The sequence below is a fragment of the Oreochromis aureus genome, linkage group 19 (genome assembly GCF_013358895.1).
Source record: "Oreochromis aureus strain Israel breed Guangdong linkage group 19, ZZ_aureus, whole genome shotgun sequence".
NCBI classification, from domain to species: Eukaryota; Metazoa; Chordata; class Actinopteri; order Cichliformes; family Cichlidae; genus Oreochromis; species Oreochromis aureus.
Window position 1 is genome coordinate 30,151,047 of NC_052960.1, and position 26,386 is coordinate 30,177,432.

A 26,386-nucleotide genomic window follows, 5' to 3' on the forward strand; every position below is an offset into this window, starting at 1 on the left:
ACCTGTAGGCCAGAAAAATATCCATTAGTAAATCAAAATCAATTCAGTTTACCGGTAAACAAATACATTGTTCTGCAAGTCTATGTAACAATGCAAATCATGTATCATCATCATTATCATCAACAAATGTACAACAGTTAAATTAGTAATCATCTTGGCTACGTAGCGTAATCTATATATTCCAGTAGCATTCGCTACAAACAAATACAAAAACAACAATAAAGAAAAACAACTGTCTAACAGACAGCATAGCCGAATTCAAGGCAACACATAACAATAATCATTTAATTGCACTTTGTTTCAAAGTAAGCCCATTAAAGTGCTTAAGGAAATAAAGGTGTTCAAAAACAGCGGTTTTTGAACCGGAGTTCTGCTCGCGGTGAGAACGCCGCCGAACAAAGGCATTTCTTTTTTAATCGCGAAAATGATCGACTGGTTACTGACAAAAGGTTGTTATTGGTAGATGTTAAGAACACTTACCGCTGAGGTGATACAATTTTATAGACGGGTTTAGGGAGAAAACGCTTTGTTTTCCAACGCGGTTCCACACGACATAAGCTTACAGCCACAGCAGGAGTCGAACCCGGAAGTATCCCTCCACGGCCGTATTCATAGTTGCCGCGACGTGGAAGGAGCCAATCAGGAGAGGGGCCTCAAATCAGCTGGCTTGAGTCATTTGACAGGGAGTAGTTGACATGGGTTACAATCAGCTCTAGAATGAAAAGATTTGAGCATATTAAGATGGCACAAGCGTGTTTTACGCTTCCTGTCCGGTGTTTTAATCACATAGTCAGTGTCATTTACTTTCTTATCCACCTGGTATGGTCCACAGAAGCGGGCAGACAATGCAGAGCTAGCAGTTGGTAGAAAAACCAAAACCTTGTCACCTGGATTGAAAGATCGAGGAACAGCTTTCTTATCATACCAACTCTTCATCTTCCCCTGAGCAGAGGAGAGGGCTTCTGCAGCTGCCAACCTGGCCTTATGGAGGTGCTCTCTGAACTGTGAAACATAATCCAGAACATTAGTTTTCACAACATGGTCTGTTGACAAGAACTGTTCTTTTAACAACTTCAAAGGTCCCCGAACAGAATGACCAAACACTAGTTCATTTGGGCTAAACCCAAGGGATTCTTGCTTAGCTTCACGCATGGCAAACACCATCAGGGGTACTCCCTCATCCCACTCTTTTCCAGTATCCAAGCAGTATCTCTGCAACGTTGCCTTGAGTGTCTGATGCCAGCGCTCTAATGCTCCTTGAGACTCAGGATGGTATGCACTGGACACAACATGCTTAATCCCAAGAGTCTGCATGACCTGCTTGAAAAGTTTAGACAGAAAGTTGGTTCCTTGGTCTGTCTGGACTACTTTTGGTAGACCAAAAGTAGTGAAGAACTTTGTCAAAACTTTAATCACCAAAGGTGCAGTTATTCTTCTGAGTGGGACAGCTTCTGGAAAACGAGTCGAAGTACACATTGCAGTCAGTAAAAACTGATTACCATTCTTTGTCTTGGGCAATGGACCAACACAGTCCACAATGACACGTTCAAAAGGTTCACCAAGTACTGGTATAGGATGAAGAGGAGCTATAGGAACTGTCTGGTTTGGCTTTCCTGCAATCTGACATGTTTGACAAGTGCGGCAAAACTCAACTACATCAGCCTTCAATCCTGGCCAAAAGAAATGGTTGAGTATCTTATTGTACGTTTTGTAACTCCCAAATGGCCAGACAGGGGGTGCTCATGTGCAAGGGAGACTACGTGGTGACGATACTCAAGAGGCATAACAATCTGATAAGTAGTGCTCCAGTCACAGTCATCAGAACAGCTTCCCTCTACATCTGCTGTTAAACTTGGGTGTGCAGTCCACTTAGCATCAAGACCCCATCTTCCAAGAAATAAGAAGCCTTTTTATTTCCTGTTTCAGAAAGAGAAGTAAAGCATTTAGTCAATGAGGGATCAGACTTCTGAGCAGCAATAAGGCTTTCACGTGTGACTGGCAAGTCTAACTGTGAGAGATGGAGATCCTTCCACTTCTCGGTCGTATCCTTTGAGCCACTTTGAAGATCGATCAGGGTTTGCAAATCATCTGTAGCCAGAGCCTGAGCCAACGAAGAGTCTGACAAATCAATTTCTGCAGCTTTACATCTTGTCTGAGCCCTGGTGAGAACACAAGCAGGAAAAACAGATGGGAAACATGTTGCTAGGTCGTTGCTCTTCAAGGTTGATTTTGGATCATGTGTTACTTCGGGAACAGATTGCACTTTCCCACCAGCAATATCATTCCCCAAAATGAACTGCACCCCTTTTATGGGAAGTGAGGGACGTACTGCCACAGAGAAGATGCCATTAACCAACTTTGACTTGACGTGGACATAATGCAAAGGAGCTTCAACATAACCCATTTCAACTCCTTGAATCGGAATGCTACCATGACAAGAGGAATGGTCACTCAAAGGTAATACATCAGATAAAATCACTGATCGTGACCCTCCCGTATCTCTGAGTATTCGAATGGGTTTTTCATCCTCAGGCTTCCCAGTCAATGACACAGTGCCATCTAAGAGGAAGGGTTTGAAGCAGGGATCAACTCCTTCACTTTGGTCCCCTCTCTTAGCATGAATGGTTTTAATTAACCCTACTCCTTTTGGTGACTGGTTCTTGCGCTTCAAAGCGGGACATTCAACAACAACATGACCAAGTTTATGACAATAGAAACATTCCCTTTCAGTCTTTGAAGCAAAAGTCCGTCGTGGGCTTGAAGGATCCTTTCGTGGGGGAGGTTCTCGGGTGGTAACTTCACATTTCTGCACAAAAACAGTCTTATGAGTCAACACAAATTCATCAGCTATCACAGCTGCTTCTTTCAAAGTGGAAACCTTCTGTTCATTAAGGTGTACAACAATGCGTTCTGGCAGGCCATTTTTGAACTCTTCCAGCAGTATCAGTTCATGTAAGCAGTTGTAGTCGAGAACTTTACTTGCCTGTTATCCATCTATCAAAAAGAGTCGCTTTTTCACGAGCAAACTCTACAAAAGTCTGATTTGCTGTTCTTTTGTGATTGCGAAAGCGTTGCCTATACGCTTCGGGAACAAGTTCATAAGCAGCAAGGATAGCAGACTTCACTACATCATAGTTCAAACGTTCTTCCAAAGATAAAGCAGAACAGACTTCTTGTGCTTTGCCTACCAATTTGCACTGAAGAAGCAATGGCCAAACTTCTCTCGGCCAGTGCAGTGAGGCAGCAACACGTTCAAACACATTGAAATATGTATCAACTTCTGATTCACGAAATGGAGGTACCAACACAATGTTTTTACTCACATTAAAACCACCTGTGTTTACAGGGGAGGAGGTTGTTTCACCAACAGCAGATGAATTTGCAGAACTAGGTTGAGTAGCAGGGCTTCTTGAAGTCTGTGCCTGTAACTCCAACTGACACAGTCTGACCTCCCTCTCAGTCTGCAACTTCAGCTCCAACCTTTTCAGCTTTAACACCTTTTCTGTCTCTGCTTCCAACTCCAACCTGCGAAGTTCCAACTCTGCCTGATGAGCTTGGGCTTTATCCTGAGCCTCCAACTGTAATTTAGCCAAACGTACCTTGAGTAATACCTTGTCTTGAACGAGGAGAAGATGGAGTAGCAAAAGAAGGTGAGCCATTAGTGCCCAAATTTTCCACTGTTTGTTGCTCCACAGCAGCAGGGTTTTGCCCTTCTTCCTTTAACACAGCAGGCTTCACTCCTTCATTAGGGGTCCTGTCAAGAGGAACTGGCAAACGAGGTGATTTAGAAACAGGAAGCAGGCCTTCTTCCACAAGCTTGTTTGAAACAGCAGTTTTCAGGTCCTCTTTCACCAATTGCCTTGATACATTTAACTCAAAGTGTGCTGCTATAGCAAACAAATCATGTTTTCTACACACATTTAACTCCTCCCAAGAAGGACTACTCAAAAATGCACTCAAATTGAAAACACCAGTTGCCATACTAACTACCTCTGCCAAACACACCAGCAGAAACAAACAACTCCAAACCTTCACCATCTAAAAAATGGATTAAACAGGATAATATCCCGGACGAGCCCCCAATTTATGTTACGTCCCCTGGCTAGTCTAGGGGGTTGAAGGGACGAACATAAAGGTGGATAGTGAAGGAGGAGCCAAGATGGTAAGTGTAGAAGGTTTATTTAATGCTGGTGATAAGATTTGGGTTCAGACTGAGGTGTAACATCAGGGAGAGCCAAGGCCAACATAACAAACAAAACATCCCTGATGTAGAAATAAAAGAAACTTACCTAACTCCAAAGAAACAAAATATACAACCTATAACCATAACCTACCTAACAACACATAAACAGGAGAAAACAGGGTGTCAAAGCAAAAGGCAGCTCTCCCCTACAGCAGTCTGAACATGAAAACAACAATGCTCATACAAGGTACAAAGGCATGCAAGCCTGCACAGGTATGGCAACCAAAAATGGCCAGAGGGCACAGAAGCACAGCTCCACAGGCCTTAAATAGTGCTCTGCTGATTACCAATTAGCCAGACTCTGCGCAGCATCCAATCAGGACAGGAGGTGGAGCCTGGACAAAACAAAGGGTTAGTAGGGAGAAGAGACATCCTCCTGGGGGATGTAACAGTCGCTGTGCATGCATGTGAGGACTGTTGCCTTGTTTTTGATTGCCATTTCCCTCTAGAGTAAAACTGCTAGACCTGCACAATATGTTCTGTTACTCTGTATGTACTACTACAACTACAACAAACACAATAACTACATCTTGAACAACAACAACCGGAGCTTCAGCTATGACAGCTGATAATAACTGTAACAACTAAAGTTTGTCAGTGCTTTCCAAAATGCCCAAGAACACCTTATTCTACAGCAGAGGTCATGTTATCATTTGGTAGCCACCAGTAGGTGGCAGACTGCTGCCTCCATGGATAAAGAAAAAAGAAGTAGGGCTCCAGCTGCCAACTTTAGCCACCTTTTGGCTTGCCTCACGATCCATGTTGGCTTAAAACAGCTGATTGTAATAGCATATTTGGATTTAAAGCCACATATTAGCAGCTGCTGTAGTTATATTTAGAGTCATCTCTTTGTAGTTATTAATTTATATCATATACGATTAACTTAGTGACTAATGTTACTTACAGTATTAAAAACTGAGATTACATTAAAGTAAGGTGGTCTTGATCATTTGTATTTTTTTTAATAAACTGTATATTTGGTACTCTTATGAATAAGCTTTAGTAAGCTGATAGTTTTTTAATGTGGTATTAAATGGACATAAAACACTATGTATAAATAGGGCTGTTCGATATAACGATATATATCAAATCACGATATAAAAACGTCTATCGTTTCATTTTACGCTATTGCTTGTGTCGTGGTGTCGCAAAATAAACTGTTTATGGCAATATTTTTTCATGGTTTTGATGGTCACTGTAGAATTTCTTAAAGTTCTCTCTTTCTCTTATATTTAATATAACCACACTACAGACGGACAGTCGACTGTTTTTATGCGCTGTCGTTAGCAACAACGACGGTAAAACCATCGCATGGCTCCGCCGTCCGCTTGTTTATTTTCCACATAAACACAATAAAGCTGAAGATCCTGTTGAGATTTTTCAAAATAAACGGACTCGCATGAAATAGTATGCAGAGTGTTTACGGACGGGAAGGTAAAAAGAGCCTTCAGGGGTCCGTTCTTCGTACCTCGCTTACTACATCCAAGATCAAATGACACATCCAAGATCAAATCATCGCGCCAACTTTGAGCTCGCTATTCCGGTTCTCCGAACACACCTGTTGTTGACGATTAGTATAGCTGGATGAAGTAATCTGAGATCACTGGGTGGCTTAAAAGGGGCTACGCATCGATAGTAGAAACATTGATCGGCAACCCTTTGATTGGTCGGCGAAGATGTCGAAGGAGTGCGCTCAGTATTTTTCGGCAGCAGAGCAAGAACTCTTGATTGAGGGATTTCAGGAGTTTCAGAGTTTAATTAAAACGCAAGGGAACACCGCAAAGGCTGCAAAAGCAAGGAGAGAGGGCTGGCAGAAAGTTGCTGACAAATTAAACTCGTAAGTAATTTATTATATTCTATTACATTATATCATATTATATTATATTACATTACATTATATCCTCTTTCACATTAAAGCCACAACAGGACCCACTAGAACATGGGAACAAGTAAAAGTGAAATATAAGAATATTCTACAGAATGGTAATATTTATCACTTATATTGCTTTTAGTCTCTTGAAAAGAGACCCTGAAATAATCTGTTTGTTTGTTTATAACAGCAACCAAGAAAAGGGCAGAGCAAATAAAGACAGGTGGTGGTCCTGCACCCCCTCGTCACACCCCGGCTTTTTGTACTGTGACATTTATTGACATTGTGGGTTTTTGTGTGTGTAGTTTTACATAACACTCCATCACTTTTACCTGTTTCCATGCAAGGGGTGACTGAAGCATGCACAGTAAGTTGGGAGATACATATATATCTATATCTATATCTATATCTATATATATATAGAGAGAGAGTGTTAAGTAAATAATACCCTCACGGGAGAATCGATATCTCTCTATGAGCACACTGTCGCACTGAGCTAAAGGATCCTGTCTATCCCGCAATATCCACTGAATTCTGTAAACTCTCCTTATCAATCTTGCACCTTCCGCAATGGGTTGCTCGCGTACAAACGGACAGGACATGGCTGCGACAGACTTCCCAAATCCACCTTCGCTTTTATAGCCGTGGTCTCTCATCTTGATTACACGAAGTGTTTTACTATTACTACTCTAAAATATGAATTACATCTGAAATAATCAAATACATGTAATAGAATGATTACTAGTACATTTCGCTTTTTTTAGGAAATGACCTGTATGTATCTGTATGAAATCAATAAAAGAATCACATACTGCATTATCTTTAGTTACATTGATAATATTTATTTATGGAAAAACAGTGGAGAAATATCGCTGTTGCTTTCGTATAAATGAAGCGGACATACCTGAGTGGCCGCGATCTAATCCTGTTTACATAAAGTAAGCCTGCTCCCGAGCAGGTTTACGCTTACGGATCTGTTGCTATGACAGCAAGTCCCGGATGAGCTTCGGAGAACCGAATGATCCAAGATCACGCGAGATCGTCAACAATCAAATCCGGCTAACTTACTTAGCGAGGTACGAAGAACGGACCCCAGGTGCTAAAAAATAAAGCTTAGAACAGGCTGTGTAATAAACAGTGTTGGTCAAGTTACTTGAAAAAAGTAATCAGTAACTAATTACTGATTACTTCCCCAAAAAAGTAATCCCATTACTTTACTGATTACTTATTTTCAAAAGTAATTAATTACTTAGTTACTTAGTTACTTTTTAAAAACACGATTTACAACCTGAATAGGTGATAAAGCGATAGAGCTTTCAGCCCAATTCTACTTTTTCTGCATAATCCATCATACAAAATGTAATCAAATGGAAAAGTCTCTTTTTAAAACTTTAAACTTTAAATCTTTTAACTTTATGCATCAAGCAAAAATTAAATTATATGCAACATTCTCTGACTGGAAGAAATTTGTTTAACATTTAAACCTATTTTCTGCACATTCCAGCACATAAAAAATAATATTTTTTTTGTGTTTACACTCACTCTTTCAAATAGATGCAAGTAAAACACAGCAGAAAATAAATAAAATCAAAGACTAGCGGTCCTGTTGCTCTATTTTCACCTGTAAAGCAGGACTGGGGTAGGCGGAGGTTTACCCTGGTGCAGGTGTGCCGCAGCGGTCAGTGGAAGAATCCGCGAGTTTCTCTGTCAATTTCCCATTACAGTCGTAGCGCACTCTGTGCTTGCTTGGAAGTTTAGGGGTTTTTTTCGCTGTAAAAAGAAGTTTTCTTCCCACGCAGTGAACAGTGGACACTAATGTTTTTGTCACTTTTTATGGAATCAAACTCAAAGTAAGGTCAGTACTTCCACGCTTTAAACGCTGCACGCTCATACTCTCTCCGCACTCGATATATTATCCATTGTTGATCTGCAGACAGCTGTTGTCATGAACGTCGCACTCGCTTACGTCACTGTCATGAGACATTCTCGCAAAAAATCACGGTTTTAGTAACGCAGTAATGCAGCGTTCCTACGTGAAAGCAACGGTAATCTAATTACCGTTTTTGCAATAGTAATCCCTTACATTACTCGTTACTTGAAAAAAGTAATCAGATTACAGTAACGCGTTACTGCCCATCTCTGGTAATAAATACTCACAAAGAAAATTGTGGCCGTTTTAACTTATGTAACACTCGACTCCAGGTACACGTCGCCCAGATGAAAACACTTAATGCAAGTCGAGTTGCCCGAGATTCACAGAATTTAGAGAAAATGTAAAATTTGTGCGATATATATCGTTGTCGGGATGATAAATGTCTTATATTGGGATATGAGATTTTGGTCGTATTGCACAGCCCTATGTATAAAGCCTAATTTACACCACAGAGACTGTAAACCTATCATAGATGGAAGAAGCTGTCACCTGACTCAGACAGGCTCTCCTCTGCACTGTTCTCATTTATAAAGTGCTTTACAAACACAAACATTATGGCAACAGGTGGATTTTCCTATTTCATTCATTTTAGCCAAACAATGAAGCACCACTGGCCGCTAAAGAGACACAGGGTGAAAGTGGACAGTCTATCCTGGGTTTCTTAACATAAAAATTGTTTTTATAACGAGGGGCAGCACAAAAGTTAGACTCTAGTGTCCCTGTTTTCCCCCCAAGTTATTAACTAATGAGAGTCTATTGATCACAACCGACCAACCAACCCGATGATGTCACGCTCTATACTGGCACAAAATGTTTTAAAAACTGTAACTGTAACAGTTTTGACCTTGTAGTGATCACAGATGCACTCCAATATCTTAATAACTGAAACAAGGCGTCACCATTTTTCACCAAGCGAGGAAATAAAATCCTCACATTTAACATAATCTGGTTGTCGTGTCCAGTCGTCACTAAAGCTAATGTTATGCAGTAGTGTCCATTAAAAACAAACTCTGTGGTCTAAGCTGTCAAACTGGCATTTACAAGGTCAAGTGGACTGAATACGATGCAAGAAGACCTTTCACCTTAAACATTATGTGTAGCTGCTGCTTTACACATTGGTGGGATAAAAAGTGAAAGGACAGTGTGTATACGTCGTATTGTTCATGTGTTACATCTGCGTTGCATTAAGACAGTAGGAGGAGGATATTACAGTTTTTAGAGCTGAGCCTTTCACTTCTTTTCCTTTGCTAAGTAATCTGTTTTTATTTCTTCTCTTCTGCACTGTAATGATTTATGTCACCTCCTCCAGCTGGGCCCGTGGCGCGCTGCCATGGAGAAAAATGACCACCTTACTACAGATACAGACACCAGTGTGTTGCCATTTAACTGGGAGACCTCAGGGGCCATTTTATTTGTGCCACAACTCATTTCAGGGAACGTATGTCACTGTGGGTCTGCCCTGTGGGAGCAGGCCCCACATGCACACATTACCATGTTTATTAACAACACAGCTGAGATTAAGTAGTGAGTGTGTAGGAGAGTACATGAATCAGAGGCTGCAAACAGGACGCTGATTACAGAAGCTGTACAGTGATAAAGAGTTGGACTCTTACTGTCAAGCCTTTTTTCAACATCGTTTTTACAATAATGTAAATTTTAAGAATCGCAGATGTTTAAATTTCACTGGGATTCCTCAGATTTTTCACAGCTCCCTAAAGTGACAGGTTCATCTAGAAATTATACGTTTACTTAACCCGTGAAGGCTCTCTTTGCATGTCAGATCCCACTGGATGCTCATTCTCATAGTGGGCAGACATTGGTAAGCAAAGACAATTTCATTCCATTTAACATATTTGCATAATGAATAACTCTGTTGTTCCCACACAGAGTCTCATGCTGCATGCATAATTCATTGTCCTATGGCATCTTCCACATGCCTCCCGGTCAGCCTGCACCCGATGGGCCAACATCATGTTCAAATTAGTCTCTTTTCATGTTTCACTAGGAAAGAAAGCAGGGCAATTGTCCCAGTGAAGTTAAAATATCAATGTAAGCCTGCCAAATATGATACTGTGGTAGATGAGGGTGGTAATACTTATACAGTCCCAGCCTGCACTCTTCACCCATTCATATAAGCACTTTCTCTAATATTCACACACCTGCAGGACTCACCAGCCTTGTATCAGTTCTTAGTTGGGCCACGCTGAACAGACAGTTACTGATTACTGACAATCAGGCAGGCATTGATCAGTCAGAATGCCAATCACACTTTGAGTCTGATCATAGATAGAGTGGAAATGTGTGTTGAAACGGGTTAAATTTGCTTTTGTTCCCACTGCAGAAACGCTTCTCTGAATTATAAACATAGTTAAATGTGCTGCATTTATCGATTGCTCTTCCAGCCTTAAAGCTTGTTACATTTAAAGCCCCTGTCCCCCTCTGTCCCTAAAGACAAATACATGTAGACACCAGTATGACCTTCTGTTCAGGGTGAGTCCCTTTGTGTGAGAACTTCACTGATTTTAAAGTAAATCAAATGTCTGAATAAAATCTTAGTTACAGTAAAATTTCCTCACAGGGGTTTTTTTTTTTGCATCCCTGGAAAAAAGTTTCATTTACAAATTGTGTGAAATGTCTCTTAATTTAATTGTGTTTCATATGTTGGAGTATGATGATCGCTCTTGGCTGCTGTAGATTTTATTCAGCTGGAAAGTGACTAACAGTCAATTAACAATGTTCTCATATGTAATAATCTTCCTATAATGATTGTAACGTCTGTGTGTACCCAGTGAAACTTTGCACAAACATCGTCACACATACAGCAAATATTAACATCTGTATGATATGAAAAAACATATATTATGAATCATATATTAAACATACAAGTCTCAGTTCTTCTGATTGTTAAATTTCTCTTCCCCTGTGAATGCAGTGTCATGTTCAGCGTATGTGAGCAGTATTAAACTTAACAGTCAACAGAATATAAATCTGTGTGAATCACAACTAAATACAGAAGAATTTGAAAAAGCACCACAGGTTTGTGCAACTTTATTTTACATAATTTAAAACATTATTTGCAAAACAAACTGATGATGCCGTTTTATTCCCCAGGGTTCATTTTCAGCTCAAGGCCTAATTGATTCAAAGTTTTAATGAAAACCTCATAGCATCAGTATTGCTCTTGCTAAACGTTACAAACACCTTGTAAAATAGTTTGACAGAGTAGCCCTAACCCTGTGCTACAATATGTTTGTTCTCCCAAAGCTGACAATCAGATGATTAAGATGAGGTTTTTAACAATCACACATAAAGTTTTTTTCTTCAGAAAAATCCTTTTCAGCACCTCCGAAGTTACAGGTTAGTGAACTGAACCCTGAATCACTCATGACTGAACCTCATATGTCACAGCACACAGGAGGACTTCCTTACTCTCATGCCTTAATGATAAAAGCTAGACTTTAAGGAAGGACAAGCTGTTTTCAAACTAGAGTCTTTCGTTGAACTGAATTGAATTCAGATTTTAATTCAGTTTTACTTAATATATCACCAAATCACAGCAACAGTCGTCTGTCAGATCCAGGCTCAGGGAGGGGCAGCCATGACCAGTTGGGGGTGAGGGGAGGGAAACAAAAGACACAATGTAGAAGAAAACCAGAGATGAATAATAGTTCATTAAATGCAGAGTGGTGTATAAACACACAGAGAGTAAAAAGAGGGGAGTGAAGAAGAAACACTCATGGATCATGGGAAGCTCCTAGGCCTAATGCAGTGTAAGGCTGTGCCTCCCACTCTGCTTTTAAACACCCGAGGTCACCCGAAGACCTGAGGTCTTTAAGATAAGATGGGCCTGATTATGTAAGACCCTGGGGAGAAGGATTTGAAATTTAATACTGGTTTTAACTGGGAGGACAATAATGAGCCAGTGTGAGGGGAAACATCCTGCTAGTCCCTTTCAGCAGGTCACTGCAGCAACTGAAGGGGTTTCAGGGAGTTTTTAGGGTAACCTGACAATAATAAACTACAATTGTCAAACTAAGTAATAAATGCATTGACTAATTTGTCACTGTGACACAGAATGATTCTAATAATAATAATGATCTGGTTGGACACATTGTTTCTAATATACAATAACCACAGTTTGATCTGAATTTGGAAGCAGGACGTTAGCACTCATCCAGGTCTTTATGTCTTTAAGGCATTCATGTGATGTAAAAAGGTGTGTGTCACCTGGTTTCATGGGTAGATAAAGCTGGGTATCATCTGCATACCAATGAAAAAGTATGTTATGGATTCTAATAATACTGCCTGTATAAATATGTGCAGAATTCTTTGATATTTTGGACTTTTATTACCAACTGCTTTTTTTTATTCCTTCAACTGTTCATTGTCTTACTGACTAATTTAGTAAACTTTTAATAATCATAACCCCCATTTGCATTTTTATCTGACAAACTGTTCAAAAATATATAATTTTCATAGCATGGACATATTTTAACAGAAACATTTAAACATAAAAGGCAACCCAAGGACTTGAAGATAATGTGTTAGTGTAAGAGCAGCTGTGATTTTGATGTGTTTTACCTGCTGTAGACCGTCATCACAAAGTTTTAAAAACAGTTCATAGCCATTGTAATTTAAGTATTTTACTTCCCCACTCAGCTGTCTTGTGTTCTTACTTTACAGTCGGTTATGGAGTTAACTGTGCCAATTTCAGACTCAATTATGGTTTCCATTGCTTTTTGTTTTTGCGAGGGAAACTTCTCAGCAGATTTTATTGTAATTGGGCCACTTATTGATTCTCAGAGTGTGTGAAACAAACAGGGCGACAGTGTGTTAAAAATCAGATGCAAAGGTGGGAAAACACAATCTGAGGCAATCCAGTACATTACAGGAGGATGTGCAAGATGCTAGCAGGCAGGGTGTGCGTGTGTGTGTGTGCGTGTGTGTGTGTGTGTGCGTGTGTGTGTGTGCGTGTGTGTGCACTTTGATGTTGTTCCCATCTCCTAATTCCTCACCTCTTTCCCTTCATAATCCCTCATTCCCCCTCTGTCTCCTCCAGTTGTCAGACTTATTTCTGTCCTTTGAAGAGAAGCCTCAGGGTGCAGCTTCCTTAGCACAGGTCCACAAGGCAGTGCTACATGATGGAAAGACAGTGGCGGTCAAGATCCAACACCCCAAAGTCCAGAAACAAAGCGCCAACGACATCCTAGTAATGGAAGTGAGTCTCTGTCTGTTCAGCTGCTTTTGAATGAGTTAGGAAATGTGGGGCTTGTACACTGGCCTAATACAAATCAATCAATTTAAACTTATGATCAGTTTATTGACAACAACTTTGTCAGCTAGTAAGTTTATCATTAACGCTATCGTTGAATTCAAGTCTTCCAGTCGCTTCCATGCCAGGCGAACATTTTTGAAAGGATAGGCAGTTCTCAGGAGCTTAGCCAGCGTGGTACCATGATAGGATGCCACCTGTGCAACAAGTCCAGCTGTGAAATTTCTGCACAATGAACTATTCCACAGCAAACTGTAAGTGGTATAAAAGATGATAAAAATGATAAAAGATGACTTTTCACCATTTACTGTTCAACCACATTTTGAAAGAAAGGAATATTTTGTAAAAGCCTAGTCAACTGATTCCACCCAGAAAAACACCCCTCATCCCGTACTGAGATCCTGGTATTGTGACGTGGTTGTTCTAACCACATGCACATTACCGGATTTTCACGACACTCCTTTAGAGCAACAAGAAGACATTTTACATCTGTTTTTACATGCTGAGCAGTTCTAACCTTGACTAATGAACTCAGAAGAGCCTCTTCCACAAGTGATGAAACTCATCTCGTCTGCTGTTCCAAATAGCACTTTAGCCAGAAGCGCAGCTAAGTGCCGGCATTAAGCAATGATGTAGAGAGTTGCTGAACAGCAATTTTCTGTCCTCACACTTGATTTGCTTAGTAATGATCTTTGCGGGGACAGTCTAATCAGCCACTCTTATAATATGTATTAATATGTTGAGAGGGTACCATTGTATATATGTTTGCTGTTTTATTATGCTTACAGTGAGACTGATTCTTCTTTTTTGAATATATGTATTTAATTTGAAGGTGTTGTTGAAGGCGGTTCATTGGCTCTTCCCGGACTTTGCCTTAATGTGGTTGGTGGAGGAGGCCAAGAAAAACATGCCTCTGGAGCTGGACTTCCTTAACGAGGGACGCAATGCTGAGAAGGTGGCCGACATGTTGGCCCACTTTCGCTTTCTTAAGGTACTGATATGGGCATGCATTAAAATGCAACCTTTCCCCAAAACTTCCTTTTAGAGTAACAGAGTAACAGTTTTGTGTACACATGTATTTTAAACAGCTTTTCTTTGCAAACTCCTTTGACTTTAAACAGCTGGGTTTAATGTAATACAGGCTGTTTTAATTTAAGGCCTTTGATTTATAAAATATGATTCTTACAGTTAACAGAGGTCAGAGTTTTTATGGTCTATGAGAGCTTCCCCAGGGCTCTAGACTAACTTTTTGCCATGGGCGCACCAGTGCGCTTAACTTTAAAAAGTTAGGCGCACTCAAATTTTTCAACTGCATCGCTTAACACCGCAGTTTTACATGTGCACCTTCTTTGGGGGGGGAAGTCCATACAGACAATATTCATTTCTAAATGATTAACTAACAATCTTGTGCTTAAATTGCTTTGTCAGTATTGTAGAAAATGTTAAACTTAATCATCATCTCGGCTCCTCTGACGACCTGTTTGCTGCTGCTGAAAGGCAGTGGGGAGAGGGGACACTTGGGCAGTGCATTTATTGCAGCATATAATGTGTTTTCTGGATACACTGCTGTTTTTTCAGCATTCAAAGATTGATGGCACCGTGTCAGAGCTGGCTATGAATTTCAGACGGATCAGTCCTTAACTTAACACAAAAGTTATCAATAGTTCTTTTCATCTTTTCTTATTACCCACAGCTACATCCACTTCTGTCAGGCCTAGGCTGCTCACTAGGGCTGGGTATCATCACTGATTTCTATAATCCATTCGATTCCGGTTCTCAAAGTCCTGATTCGATTCAATTTAGCCTCAGACAGTCAGAAATATTATAATTCTGATCATTTATCAGCACTGACACATGTGAGACGTCATCAGAATTGTGAACATCACAGCAGATGCCTTTGTGTCAAAGTAACTGAGAATAAAACACAGAAAAACATGAAGGAGATTTTCCTGGTCTGACTTTTTATAGCAGATAACCTTAAAAATATTCTGCAATTTTGCATAATTTTAAAAACTTTAAATTTCTTCAGTATTGAACAGCAGAAATTAGGCTTTCTTGTCCGAGGTCATTTAAGTGAAAAAAAGAAAAAGAAAAGAAAAAGACAGCGGCCGACAGCGCTGTAAACAACGGCAGACTGGTGGGTAATAAGCGAATGAATAATGCAGAAAACAGAGATTTGAGACGGGAAACTGTTCTTGAACAGACTCTCTGCCCTATTCCTCAAGGCCACCTGTGTTGGCTGCGGACTGTTGATCTTTGCCTAACAGGCGAAAGGACACTTTCTCAGGCTGCGACCAAATTTTTTTTTATTTGCACCATTGAAAACTTTGGTCGCATTTGCGACCAAATTGGTCGCACTCTCGAGCCCTGTTCCCATTTGCTGCCTGTCAGCTTCTTCTGTATTCCGTTAGCATCGTCAGTTATCATTTAATTTCCTGGTGCTGTTTTTTGAGACTTGCCTTTCTTTGTTCAGTTTTTATGTACTTAGAGTTAGAAATGTCTCTTATTTTGTTTTTTATTCTTTCTTGTCTCGGTGTATTGAGTATTTTTATTGCTTCAATTTAACTTAACAGAGATATAAAATTTGGCAGAATAAAAGATGATTTTGCACAAATATGGTCTAATAACAAATGTAATTGTTAATTGTTTTCACAGACTCACCTGTCATTCTGCCGAGTTTTATGTTTCTTACTCACATTTTTCTCATGTAAAGTGCAATGAGTGGAATTTAACTCATTTTCAACTGAATGTTACCAAGTAACCTGAAGTACACTAGATTTACTCCTTCAAAAAGACTGTTAGAAGCAGTTGTTTCATTTCATTTAAAATAGTACCAGCATAAGAACTGATCCTTCTAATGAACCTCTGCTAAACAGCTTCACAGGAGACTGAACAGTGAGTAAATGTGAAAAAAGATATAGAGGACAAACCTGCATCTCTCTTTGTCCAGATTCCCATGATCCACTGGAATCTCTCCACCAAGAGAATCCTGACCATGGAGTTTGCAGACGGGGGCCAAGTCAATGACAGGGATTACATGCAGGCACATGGCATCAATGTCAACGAGGTACTGCCTGCACTCTGATGGTTAATGGTTAATAGCTTACTGACTGATATTCAAGGTCATGCAGGTGTGAGCTGTGTGTGACGGTTGTCCCCCCCTCCCACCCGTCTGTATCTACACAGGACGTGTCCTGACATCCTGTGTGTCATCTTTTCACCCCTCAGCTGTAAAAGGCTGATGGGTACTGTCATCACCACCTGGGTGGGAGGGCGCTGTGGACACCCATTAATGTGAATCCAAACACTCATGAAGGAAGTCACTTAGCATTTTCAAACTGATACAATAAGTGCGTCTACTAAAAGTCTCGGAGATGTTTGAATCCCAGTGACTTTAACCTCAGAGTCAATGTCAGAGGCCAAATTATCTGAAAATCTTGTGAACACAATAAATTGAGAAAGGTACCACCTAGGATCTTTAAATTAATACTACTGGTGCATCTAAGGGGTAGCACTGGCGGCTACCAGTATTTTTATTTATGCACAACTGTTTTAGTAGCAAAAAGCATTAAACACAGAAGTAACTTGACTCAGAGAGCTCCGCAACGTCGACCTCTGGCGAGCGCCATCTTGGATATCAGTACTCCAGGAACCATCTCTGTGTGTGGAGTGAAGCTGTGAAACAGTGAAGAACTGAGGCAACGTCCCAGCATGACGCCGTTTAAAAGTGGTTCAAAAATATGGTTTTTGCAAAGTACAGGGAGGAGGCTTTAATCACCCATTATTTTCACAATAGGGATGTGTGTATATGTATGTGTGGGTGCACAAGTATGTTTATACAAGTATATATGTCTGTAAATTTGTATGTCTTTTGTTATGTTACTGGGCTTATAAAAGCAAGTACATGTAGCACAAATTGTAAGGAAGTTTTGCTTGTATGTTTCCTTCCTTTCCAGGCTCCTCTTGTGTTCCCCCGTCTGCATCTTACTGTTCTCTACAAAGTTATTCACTATTCACATTCCTGCTTTATTTTGAAATTACTTTCTCATGTGTTTTTCTATGCTTTTACTTTCCCCGTTTGTCCTTTCCAGATCCTTGTCATTGTCTTGATTGTGTTCACCTGTTCATTCGGTGTTTTTTGTCTGCATTTTCAGTCTCCCTCCTCTTGTCTCCACTTTACTCCAGAACATTATGTTTATTATTTTAGACTTGATTAGTAGGTTAGTGCTTTTCCTGCCATCAGCTTTGAAGGCTTTTCTTTCTCTTTGTCTTTGTAGTAATTAAACTGCGTTTTTCTTGGACTCACTGCCATCAGACTCGTTCATTTCTTCTGCATTTGGGTCAGAAAGACAGAAAAACTTCATTTTCTTTCTTGAAGAGCACAAATCATGAACTGCTGAACTCTTATTTTAGGCTTCTTCTGTTGATTTGCGCTATTTCTCTTTTTTTGATTAAATTTTTCACATCCCTCTTCATGTTTTCAACAGATCTCAGAAAACCTGGGCAAGATGTACAGTGAAATGATCTTTGTCCACGGCTTTGTTCACTGTGACCCCCACCCAGGCAATGTGCTGGTCCGAAAATGTCCGCAGACCAAAAAGAACGAGATTGTTCTGCTTGATCACGGCCTGTATCAGGTGGGAAATCTCGGTCTTGCCTGTGCAGAAAGAAAATGCCATTTGTTCCAATATTGCTGTCCATTTTTCATGCTGTTGGCTGAGGCCTTGAGTCAAAGGGTAGACAGCTAAGATGCGCATGAAAAATAAACATACACACTTTAACAGGCACACTTTTATTAGAGCTACACAGGATAAAAGCTTTTTGATAAACAACTCATTTGATGTTGTTCTCAGCAGAGTGCAGTGTGCTGTGTTTGAATGCACCACCGCCTTAATAATACAGGCACATGTGTGCACTCATGTCCTAGACACACAAACACACACACACACACACACACACACACTCTTTGATTATTAACATACTCGGTCTTTCAAACACCCACAGTCTGATACAGACATGGACCATTCTTCCATAAGTTTATTTTCTGCCTATTTCTTTGTGCATAAAGAGGATTTTAGTAATAAATATGCAACTCCATCATTTTTGACACACAGTACCAGTACACAGAGACTTCCCTTGGACTGTAATAGCACCAATTTATTCCTAATGATTTGAGATTTCAGCTGTGATTTTGGAGAAGAATATTAATCAAGTTAAGATAGACACACATACACATACTCATGTTCAGTGTTATTACCAGTAGGATACTACGCAGGGCTCTTGTGCTCAAAGTGCTGGAGTTGGTAAATGGTTCTTAGCAGGAGGATTAAATATGCCTAAAGTAAGAAATGCATAGATGAAGCAGATTTCTCTCTTTTTTTAACCCCTAAACCCTAAAAGCCTGAAGAGATACTGTCGTAACCACTTGGACACCTTGGTTTGTGAATACTACTACTACTACTACTACTAATAATAATGATAATAGTAATGTGAATGTGATAACTTCAAACTTCAAATCTCAGTGATCTTGACCTCAAGGTCAAGGTCAGAAGTCAAGTTTTCTGAAAAAAATGTGAATGCAATAACCCAAAAAGCAAGTCGCCTAGGATTTTCAAATTGATACCACAGGTGCATCTACTGAAAATCTCAGATGTGTTCAAGTCTCAGTGACCTCAGTGATCTACTACAGTGTAAAACAGTGAAATATAGTACTGGTATTACTGCCCAGTCTCTTACCTGTGAACCAGTCACTCTTAATCACCTATTCTCTGCTGCCTTCATAGGTTCTGCAACCAGACTTCAGGTTGAACTACTGTCAGCTGTGGCAGGCTTTGATTAAGGGCGACATGTCAGGGGTGGAGCGTTACAGCCGCAGACTGGGTGCTGGGGATCTGTACCCTCTCTTTGCCTGTGTCCTGACTGCTCGGTCCTGGAAGGCGGTGAATGCCGGTATTAGTTCTGTACCTGTCACCCGTTCCGAGGTATGAACTTGTACACACTCAAGCTTACTGTTACTTCATCATCTTATCCTCTCAATTTGACCTGAAATAACAGACCGCTATTACTGTTTTATTGTTACTGCTATGAACATTAATAAGAATAAATTGTAGTGTAATGGATTATTTTAGGTTTTGGTTTTGACACTGTTGCTGGGTTGATTGTGTGTATGTATATATATATATATATATATATATATACATATATATATATATATATACGTATATATATATATATATATGTATATATATATACGTATATCCCGGGAACAACATCGGAGATCTCTGTCCAGAAGAGCGCAGTCCTGGGAACAGCTAAGATACTGCGCAGGACCCTCAAGCTCCCAGGCCTCTGGTAGAGGACCCGAGCTTGAAGGACAAACCGCCCGTAGGGGCGTGCTGGGTGTATAGATATATAAAAAAAAAAAAAACACATATATGTATGTATATATATATATATATACATACATGTTCAAGGTGTTTATGTTGAGAAACATTATTCTGAAATGTATTTCATGTTTTACAGCTCGATGAGCATCTGCCCACTTCTTTACTTATTTTAAGAACCCAGTCATGTAGAAGCTCCTCCTCACCACTTGTTTTGGTGATCTTTTTGTCAGCAACTTCTCCACAAAACATAGCTTCACTCATTCCCAACCTGGAGGACACAATGGAAGCCTCTGCATTATTAAACCATGGCTTTGAACTTAACATGTTACTCCTCATCCCAACGGATTCACACTCAGCATCAAACCAACAGCTAGTGTGAGTTTCACGTCATCACTCAATGACGCAACAACATCATCCACAAACCGACAAACCCACACCTACGTGCTCTGGGTGTGCCTACAAATTCTGTCCACACAATTTAGAAATAGATAGAAAATGGGGATGATGTAGTTGTATTTTTATTTCTCTTACTTATAGGCGAGGAAATTAATCTTGCCAATGTAGACCATTTGTTTACACAGCCTATATACTCCATTAGGTAGTCTAATCACAGCAGTTGATTGTGGAACAGTTTGGATTTTAAGGTTTTTCTGTTGCCACGAGAACCACTCATCTGCTTTGCTTTGCTACACACGCACAGACACTCCTCCTCTCTTCTGTCCTCTGCTGTTCCTTCTTCAGTCTTTGTTCTTGCCTCTTATTCATGGATCTTTTTAATAACTGATGATGCATTCCATTAGTGTTAATGCAATCACGCACACGCAGCAAATATTGAGTGCTTTTAGAGTTGTCGTGTTTTTTGCTTTTCTTTCATATGCAGGAATATGTTATCTTCTAATTGAATACTTCTTTCTGAAACACTGAAAACAAAGTCATTAGTCACAAATATATCCAGTCGGTGACACTACAAGTATTTTATCATACATTATTTGGAAAAAAGTATTGGGCCACACCTTAATCTTTGACTTCAGGTATTTTCAGGCCCATAAATTTATCCACCTAGCCAGGCAGTCTGACCTTATAAACATTTGGGTGAGGTACTATAATCGGATTGCAACAAGTCAGTTTGTAATATTTCTTTCCTCTTAGATATTTCACAGTTAGCAGTAAGTAGTGTTATTGCAAACTGGAAGCATTTAGGAATCATAGCAACTTTGTGTCCGAGTTGCTTGATTGAGCAGGTTCACCAAGTGCTGAGGCACATAAGTAAAAGTGACCAGAGTGCTGCTAACTCACTAACTGCAGAATCACGCACCTCCTCTGACATTGAAATCTACACAAAACTGCGCACTGAGTGTTTTATGGCATGGTTTCCATGTCCGAACTGGTTCTGTAGATTCATGTGTGGGTGCTTCTGGTTTAATATGGACAGATTGTGAACTGCAGCTTTCTTGAGAACTGCTGTTAAACTAGTGGGTGATTGTAGCATATTTCATGGGACCTCACCGCCTGTGCTGGAGTGTGTTCTTTTGCAGCCTTTAGCTTATCGTGGAAACCGTGGTTGTCATGGTCTGGTGACTGGTGTCCTCAACTAAAACACAGACCTCTGCAGCATTTAATGGTCACGATTCAGGCCTGGCTAACAGCGGTTCATGGGGTTTTGCTTCCCACTTGTCCTGTGAGTACTGCAAGTACTGCGAGTTGTAAACATTCAGTTTGCCACTTAACAGCTCCTGTCAATGTATTTCTCTCTTGTCATACGTTGACTGATACAAAGACTGGTCTCCCTGGTGCACGTCATTGTTCTTGTCAGCCTGTCAAACAGAATGCCACCAAAAAAAGCCACAGACTTAGAAAAAGGAAGTAAAAGAAATCTAAATCTAAATCTAGATCTAAATCTTTAAATTGCAGATATCACCAAACAACAGAAACCACTACTAGACAAAAATGGGGCAGATCACAGAGCTACAGAAACCTAAAAGATAGCCCTTTGTAGTGGCAAGTGGCAGATCTGGACCAGTGTTCCTGCATTAATGATGTTATTATAAGCAGCCTGGAGAACAAACCCAAGTCGTGTGCTAGCAACGTAGCTACAGAGGAGGGCAGGGATCTTACTGAAGCTGACAGATTCACTGGAACAACAAAATATTCTAACTTAGATATTTTCATAGAAAGCAAATAGCCAGTGAAGACACTGAAAGGCCTGTAACCCTCTGCCTCGAAGAAATAAAGGTGACGAAACCCCTGATAACAACGAATTTCCTTAAAACTAAAGTGCCCTTTGTCACCGGTTCTGTTCATAATTTTTATGGACAGGATTTCTAGGCGCAGCCAAGTGGCGGAGGGCTTTCGCTTCGGTGGCCTCAGAATCTCATCTCTGCTTTTTGCGGATGATATGGTTCTGTTGGCTTCATCAGGTGAAGGCCTCCAGCTCGCACTGGAACGGTTCGCAGCCGAGTGTGAAGCAGCGGGAATGAGGATCAGCACCTCCAAATCTGAGGCCATGGTTCTCAGCCGGAAAAGGGTGGAGTGCCCACTCCGGGTCGGGGATGAGTTCCTGCCTCAAGTATCTCGGGGTCTTGTTCGCGAGTGATGGGAGAAGGGAGCCGGAGATCGACAGACGGTTTGGTGCTGCGGCTGCAGTGATGCGGACGCTGCACCGGTCCGTCATGGTGAAGAGGGAGCTGAGTGTAAAAGCGAAGCTCTCAATTTACCGGTCGATCTACGTCCCTACCCTCACCTATGGCCACGAGCTGTGGGTAGTGACCGAAAGAACGAGATCGCGGATACAAGCGGCAGAAATGAGCTTCCTCCGAAGGGTGGCTGGCCTCTCCCTTAGAGATAGGGTGAGAAGTTCGGCCATCCGGGAGGGGCTCAGAGTAGAGCAGCTGCTCCTCCACATTGAAAGGAGCCAGTTGAGGTGGTTCGGGCATCTGACAAGGATGCCTCCTGGGCGCCTCCTGGGTGAGGTGTTCTGGGCATGTCCCACCGGGAGGAGGCCCCAGGGCAGACCCAGGACACGCTGGAGAGATTATATCTCTCGGCTGGCCTGGGAACGCCTTGGTGTTCCCCCGGAAAAGCTGGAGGAGGTGGCTGGGGAGAGGGAGGTCTGGGCTTCTCTGCTTAGGCTGCTGCCCCCGCGACCCGGCCTCGGATAAAGCGGATGAAGATGGATGGATGGATGGATGGATGGATGGATAAACTGGAATAAAACTAAAATGAACCAGTCTGTATATCAGTGAACACCTGGACAAGAAAAATCCAGAAATAGCAAGACAAGCACATATATTGAGAAGGTAAACAAAGTTCATCATGGACAGCATACTGCAAAAACACTCAATAAGGATCACCATGGTCAAGAGTTATGATCATCAAAGAAATCACTGAATCTGACAAATTTAATCAATGACAGTAAATTCAGGAACATTTACTGAAATAAAGGCTAAAACTCCTCACCAGCTGCATAAATTGTAAGTCCATATAAGTCCACGACTGCTGGCTAAAATAGTCTTAACCCTTTAAGACCTACCATAGAACCAAGTCCGCCAGAGCTTATCTTTATATTTTTACATACTGTAGTGCCATTTCGGGAGCATTTCAAGTTGCTATACATCAATACAACCCTTATAGCCCAAATTTTAATAATATGTGTGCATTAATTCCAAAGTAACTACATAAATTGCAAAAAAGTGCAATAAACTGCAGCTGAAATGACAGACCTAGTCGACCATACAGACAATGCATACAATATACAAACTTACATTGGGGAGACAGGTCAGGCTAGGCAGCAAAAAAAGAGATAGACAGTGAAATAGGGGCAAAGTCGGGAGAAAAAAATGGTTTCTGCCCATGATGACTTCCAACAAGTGAGTCATCATGAGGAGAAAACACAAAAAACTCCATAGCCATGAAACACAGACAAGCAACACAAGGGTGGGGGTACGCCAATGTACACAGTGGTTGCGGACGCTGCAATTCCTCGCGCCTCCAGCTGAGCCGCTGTCTCCGGGGAGGGGGTGGGGGTGGGGGGGTGTCCTGAGTTCAGCCTGAGAAAGTGTCCTTTCGCCTGTTAGGCAAAGATCAACAGTCCGCAGCCAACACAGGTGGCCTTGAGGAATAGGGCAGAGAGTCTGTTCGTTCTCGTTATCATATCTCCTGGAAGATTGTTGTTGTACTCCTCGGTGTCATATATTTCTAATTAGAGAAATTTAAGTTTATCCCTCAAAACTGTAAATACAAAAAAGTTGCACAAAATAGTTTCCAACAACAGGAAATTTATTTTGAGTGTCTTCATAATTTTATTTTTGAGATACACCAATTTTTATGTACTGCAGGAAAAACGAAAATAAATATTATAATCCAAATTAGCAAAAAAACAGCATGTGCATCAAAATAAACTATTTCCAGCAGTGCAATTTGAGTTCTAAGCATCCCAGAAACTATTCAGAAAAGCATAAAGTCAAACATAACTTTTAAAAACACCAGTACAGGCTTATAAGGCCCCGAAGGTTAAAAAAACTACATTTTCCGCGAAAATGACTCACTTCCGGTTTCGGGCAAGTAATGGCGGACATGTGATAGTTCACGCTGACGTCTATTCCAACGTAGGAAGTGTTTTGAACAGCTGATCGGATGGGCAAAGTGTGTTTCTGGAATATTATGTTTTTGTTGCTGCAAGTACATTTTATGCAATTTTTGCAAAGCTATATGTGGAAGGAAACCATGACCTAGGACAAGCTGATGGCATAAGATGTAAGTACAACTCCCCCAGTTTCATATGCAAAAAAATGTATTGGTTCCGGTTGGTTACGTGGTTCCGGTTCTACAGGGATTTAAAAATAGTTACGCAAAATGGTGCGTGCCCGCTCCGACCGGTTTTAAAGGGTTAATAGAAGGTACCTGTACCCATCAGGAAACAAGACACAGCTAACAGGCCTCCTGCTGAGGTTGTTTTGTTTTTGCTGTCTCTCCTCGCCAGGATGGTACTCGTTGTGTAGGGCTCTAGAGTGCGACCAAATGCGACCAAATTTTTCAATGGTGCGACTAAAAAAATTATTTGGTCGCACCGGTGCAACCAACTGTTCGGGTAACAAAAAAAAAAAAAAAAAAAATCTCTGCAACTCTCCGTGTGGTCAACAACAGACACACATTATGCCCCTATCGTGGACTAAAACAATCAGAGATAGTCAGGGGTGGGACCTCTCTGATTGGCCATGGTCCAGTTGAAAGTGCAGTTGGAAGAGGGAGGTGAGTAGCTTGAATAAAGCGATATCGATTCATTAAATCCTGAATTGACTTTTAAATATAACTGTTTTGCCAGAAACGCCAGATTCTCAGATTAAAGCTCACAAAACTATTTCAACAACCACCAAACAGCAAATGAGAGCAGGCACACGGACTCCACACAAAGACGTAAACACAGAGCGGACCCGACGCATCAGAATCAGCTTTGTCTTTCTCGGCTTTCTCACCCGACGGCCCGAACACGGACACGCTGTCGGAGCTTAGCGATTCTGGTGTGTCGGGTCCGCGCTGTGTTTACATCTTTTTTGCGCTGATTCTGAGCTGCAGGTTTTGTCTCTCTCCAACCAAAATTTGCCGAGCCAGCAGCAAAAGAAGCAGCAAACTACGCTTCACATTTGATCAATGTCGTCATGAATGCCCTCTGACTTTTGCTGTTTTGCTTCCACCACGATAAAAATCACACTTCATGCACAGCTCTCTCTCTCTCTCTCTCTCTCTCTCTGTACTTCAAGAACAGTTTCCCGTCTCAAATCTCTGTTTTCTGCATTATTCATTCGCTTATTACCCACCAGTCTACCATTGTTTACAGCGCTGTCGGCCGCTGTCTTTTTCTTTTCTTTTTCTTTTTTCACTTAAATGACCTCGGACAAGAAAGCCTAATTTCTGCTGTTCAATACTGAAGAAATTTAAAGTTTTTAAAATTATGCAAAATTGCAGAATATTTTTAAGGTTATCTGCTATAAAACGCCAGACCAGAAAAATCTCCTTCATGTTTCTGTGTTTTATTCTCAGTTACTTTGACACAAAGGCATCTGCTGTGATGTTCACAATTCTGATGAAGTCTCATGTGTATCAGTGCTGATAAATGATCAGAATTATAATATTTCTGACTGTCTGAGGCTAAATTGAATCGAATCAGGACTTTGAGAACCGGAATCGAATGGATTATAGAAATCAGTGATGATGCCCAGCCCTAGTGAGCAGCCTAGGCCTGACAGAAGTGGATGTAGCTGTGGGTAATAAGAAAAGATGAAAAGAACGATTGATAACTTTTGTGTTAAGTTAAGGCCTGATCCGTCTGAAATTCATAGCCAGCTCTGACACGGTGCCATCAATCTTTGAATGCTGAAAAAGCAGCAGTGTATCCAGAAAACACATTATATGCTGCAATAAATGCACTGCCCAAGTGTCCCCTCTCCCCACTGCCTTTCAGCAGCAGGCAGCAGCAAACAGGTCGTCAGAGGAGCCGAGATGATGATCAAGTTTAACATTTTCTACAATATTGAGAAAGCACTTTAAGCACAAGATTGTTAGTTAATCATTTAGAAATGAATATTGTCTGTATGGACTGCAATTTCCCCCCCAAAGAAAGTGCACATGTAAAACTGCGGTGTTAAGCGATGCAGTTGAAAAATTTGAGTGCGCCTAACTTTTGTGC

General features: G+C 40.9%; 1 protein-coding gene across 1 annotated transcript in view; it reads left to right on the top strand.

Annotated features, from left to right (window-relative positions):
- Window positions 1-26,386, top strand: part of adck1 (aarF domain containing kinase 1) — a 135,892-nt gene that overhangs the window by 71,139 nt on the left and 38,367 nt on the right. The window contains exons 5-9 of the mRNA XM_039603645.1: window positions 13,106-13,264; window positions 14,151-14,309; window positions 16,269-16,385; window positions 17,806-17,955; window positions 19,102-19,299. Of these exons, the coding sequence (XP_039459579.1) occupies window positions 13,106-13,264; window positions 14,151-14,309; window positions 16,269-16,385; window positions 17,806-17,955; window positions 19,102-19,299 (783 nt within the window). The remainder of the gene's footprint in view (window positions 1-13,105; window positions 13,265-14,150; window positions 14,310-16,268; window positions 16,386-17,805; window positions 17,956-19,101; window positions 19,300-26,386) is intronic.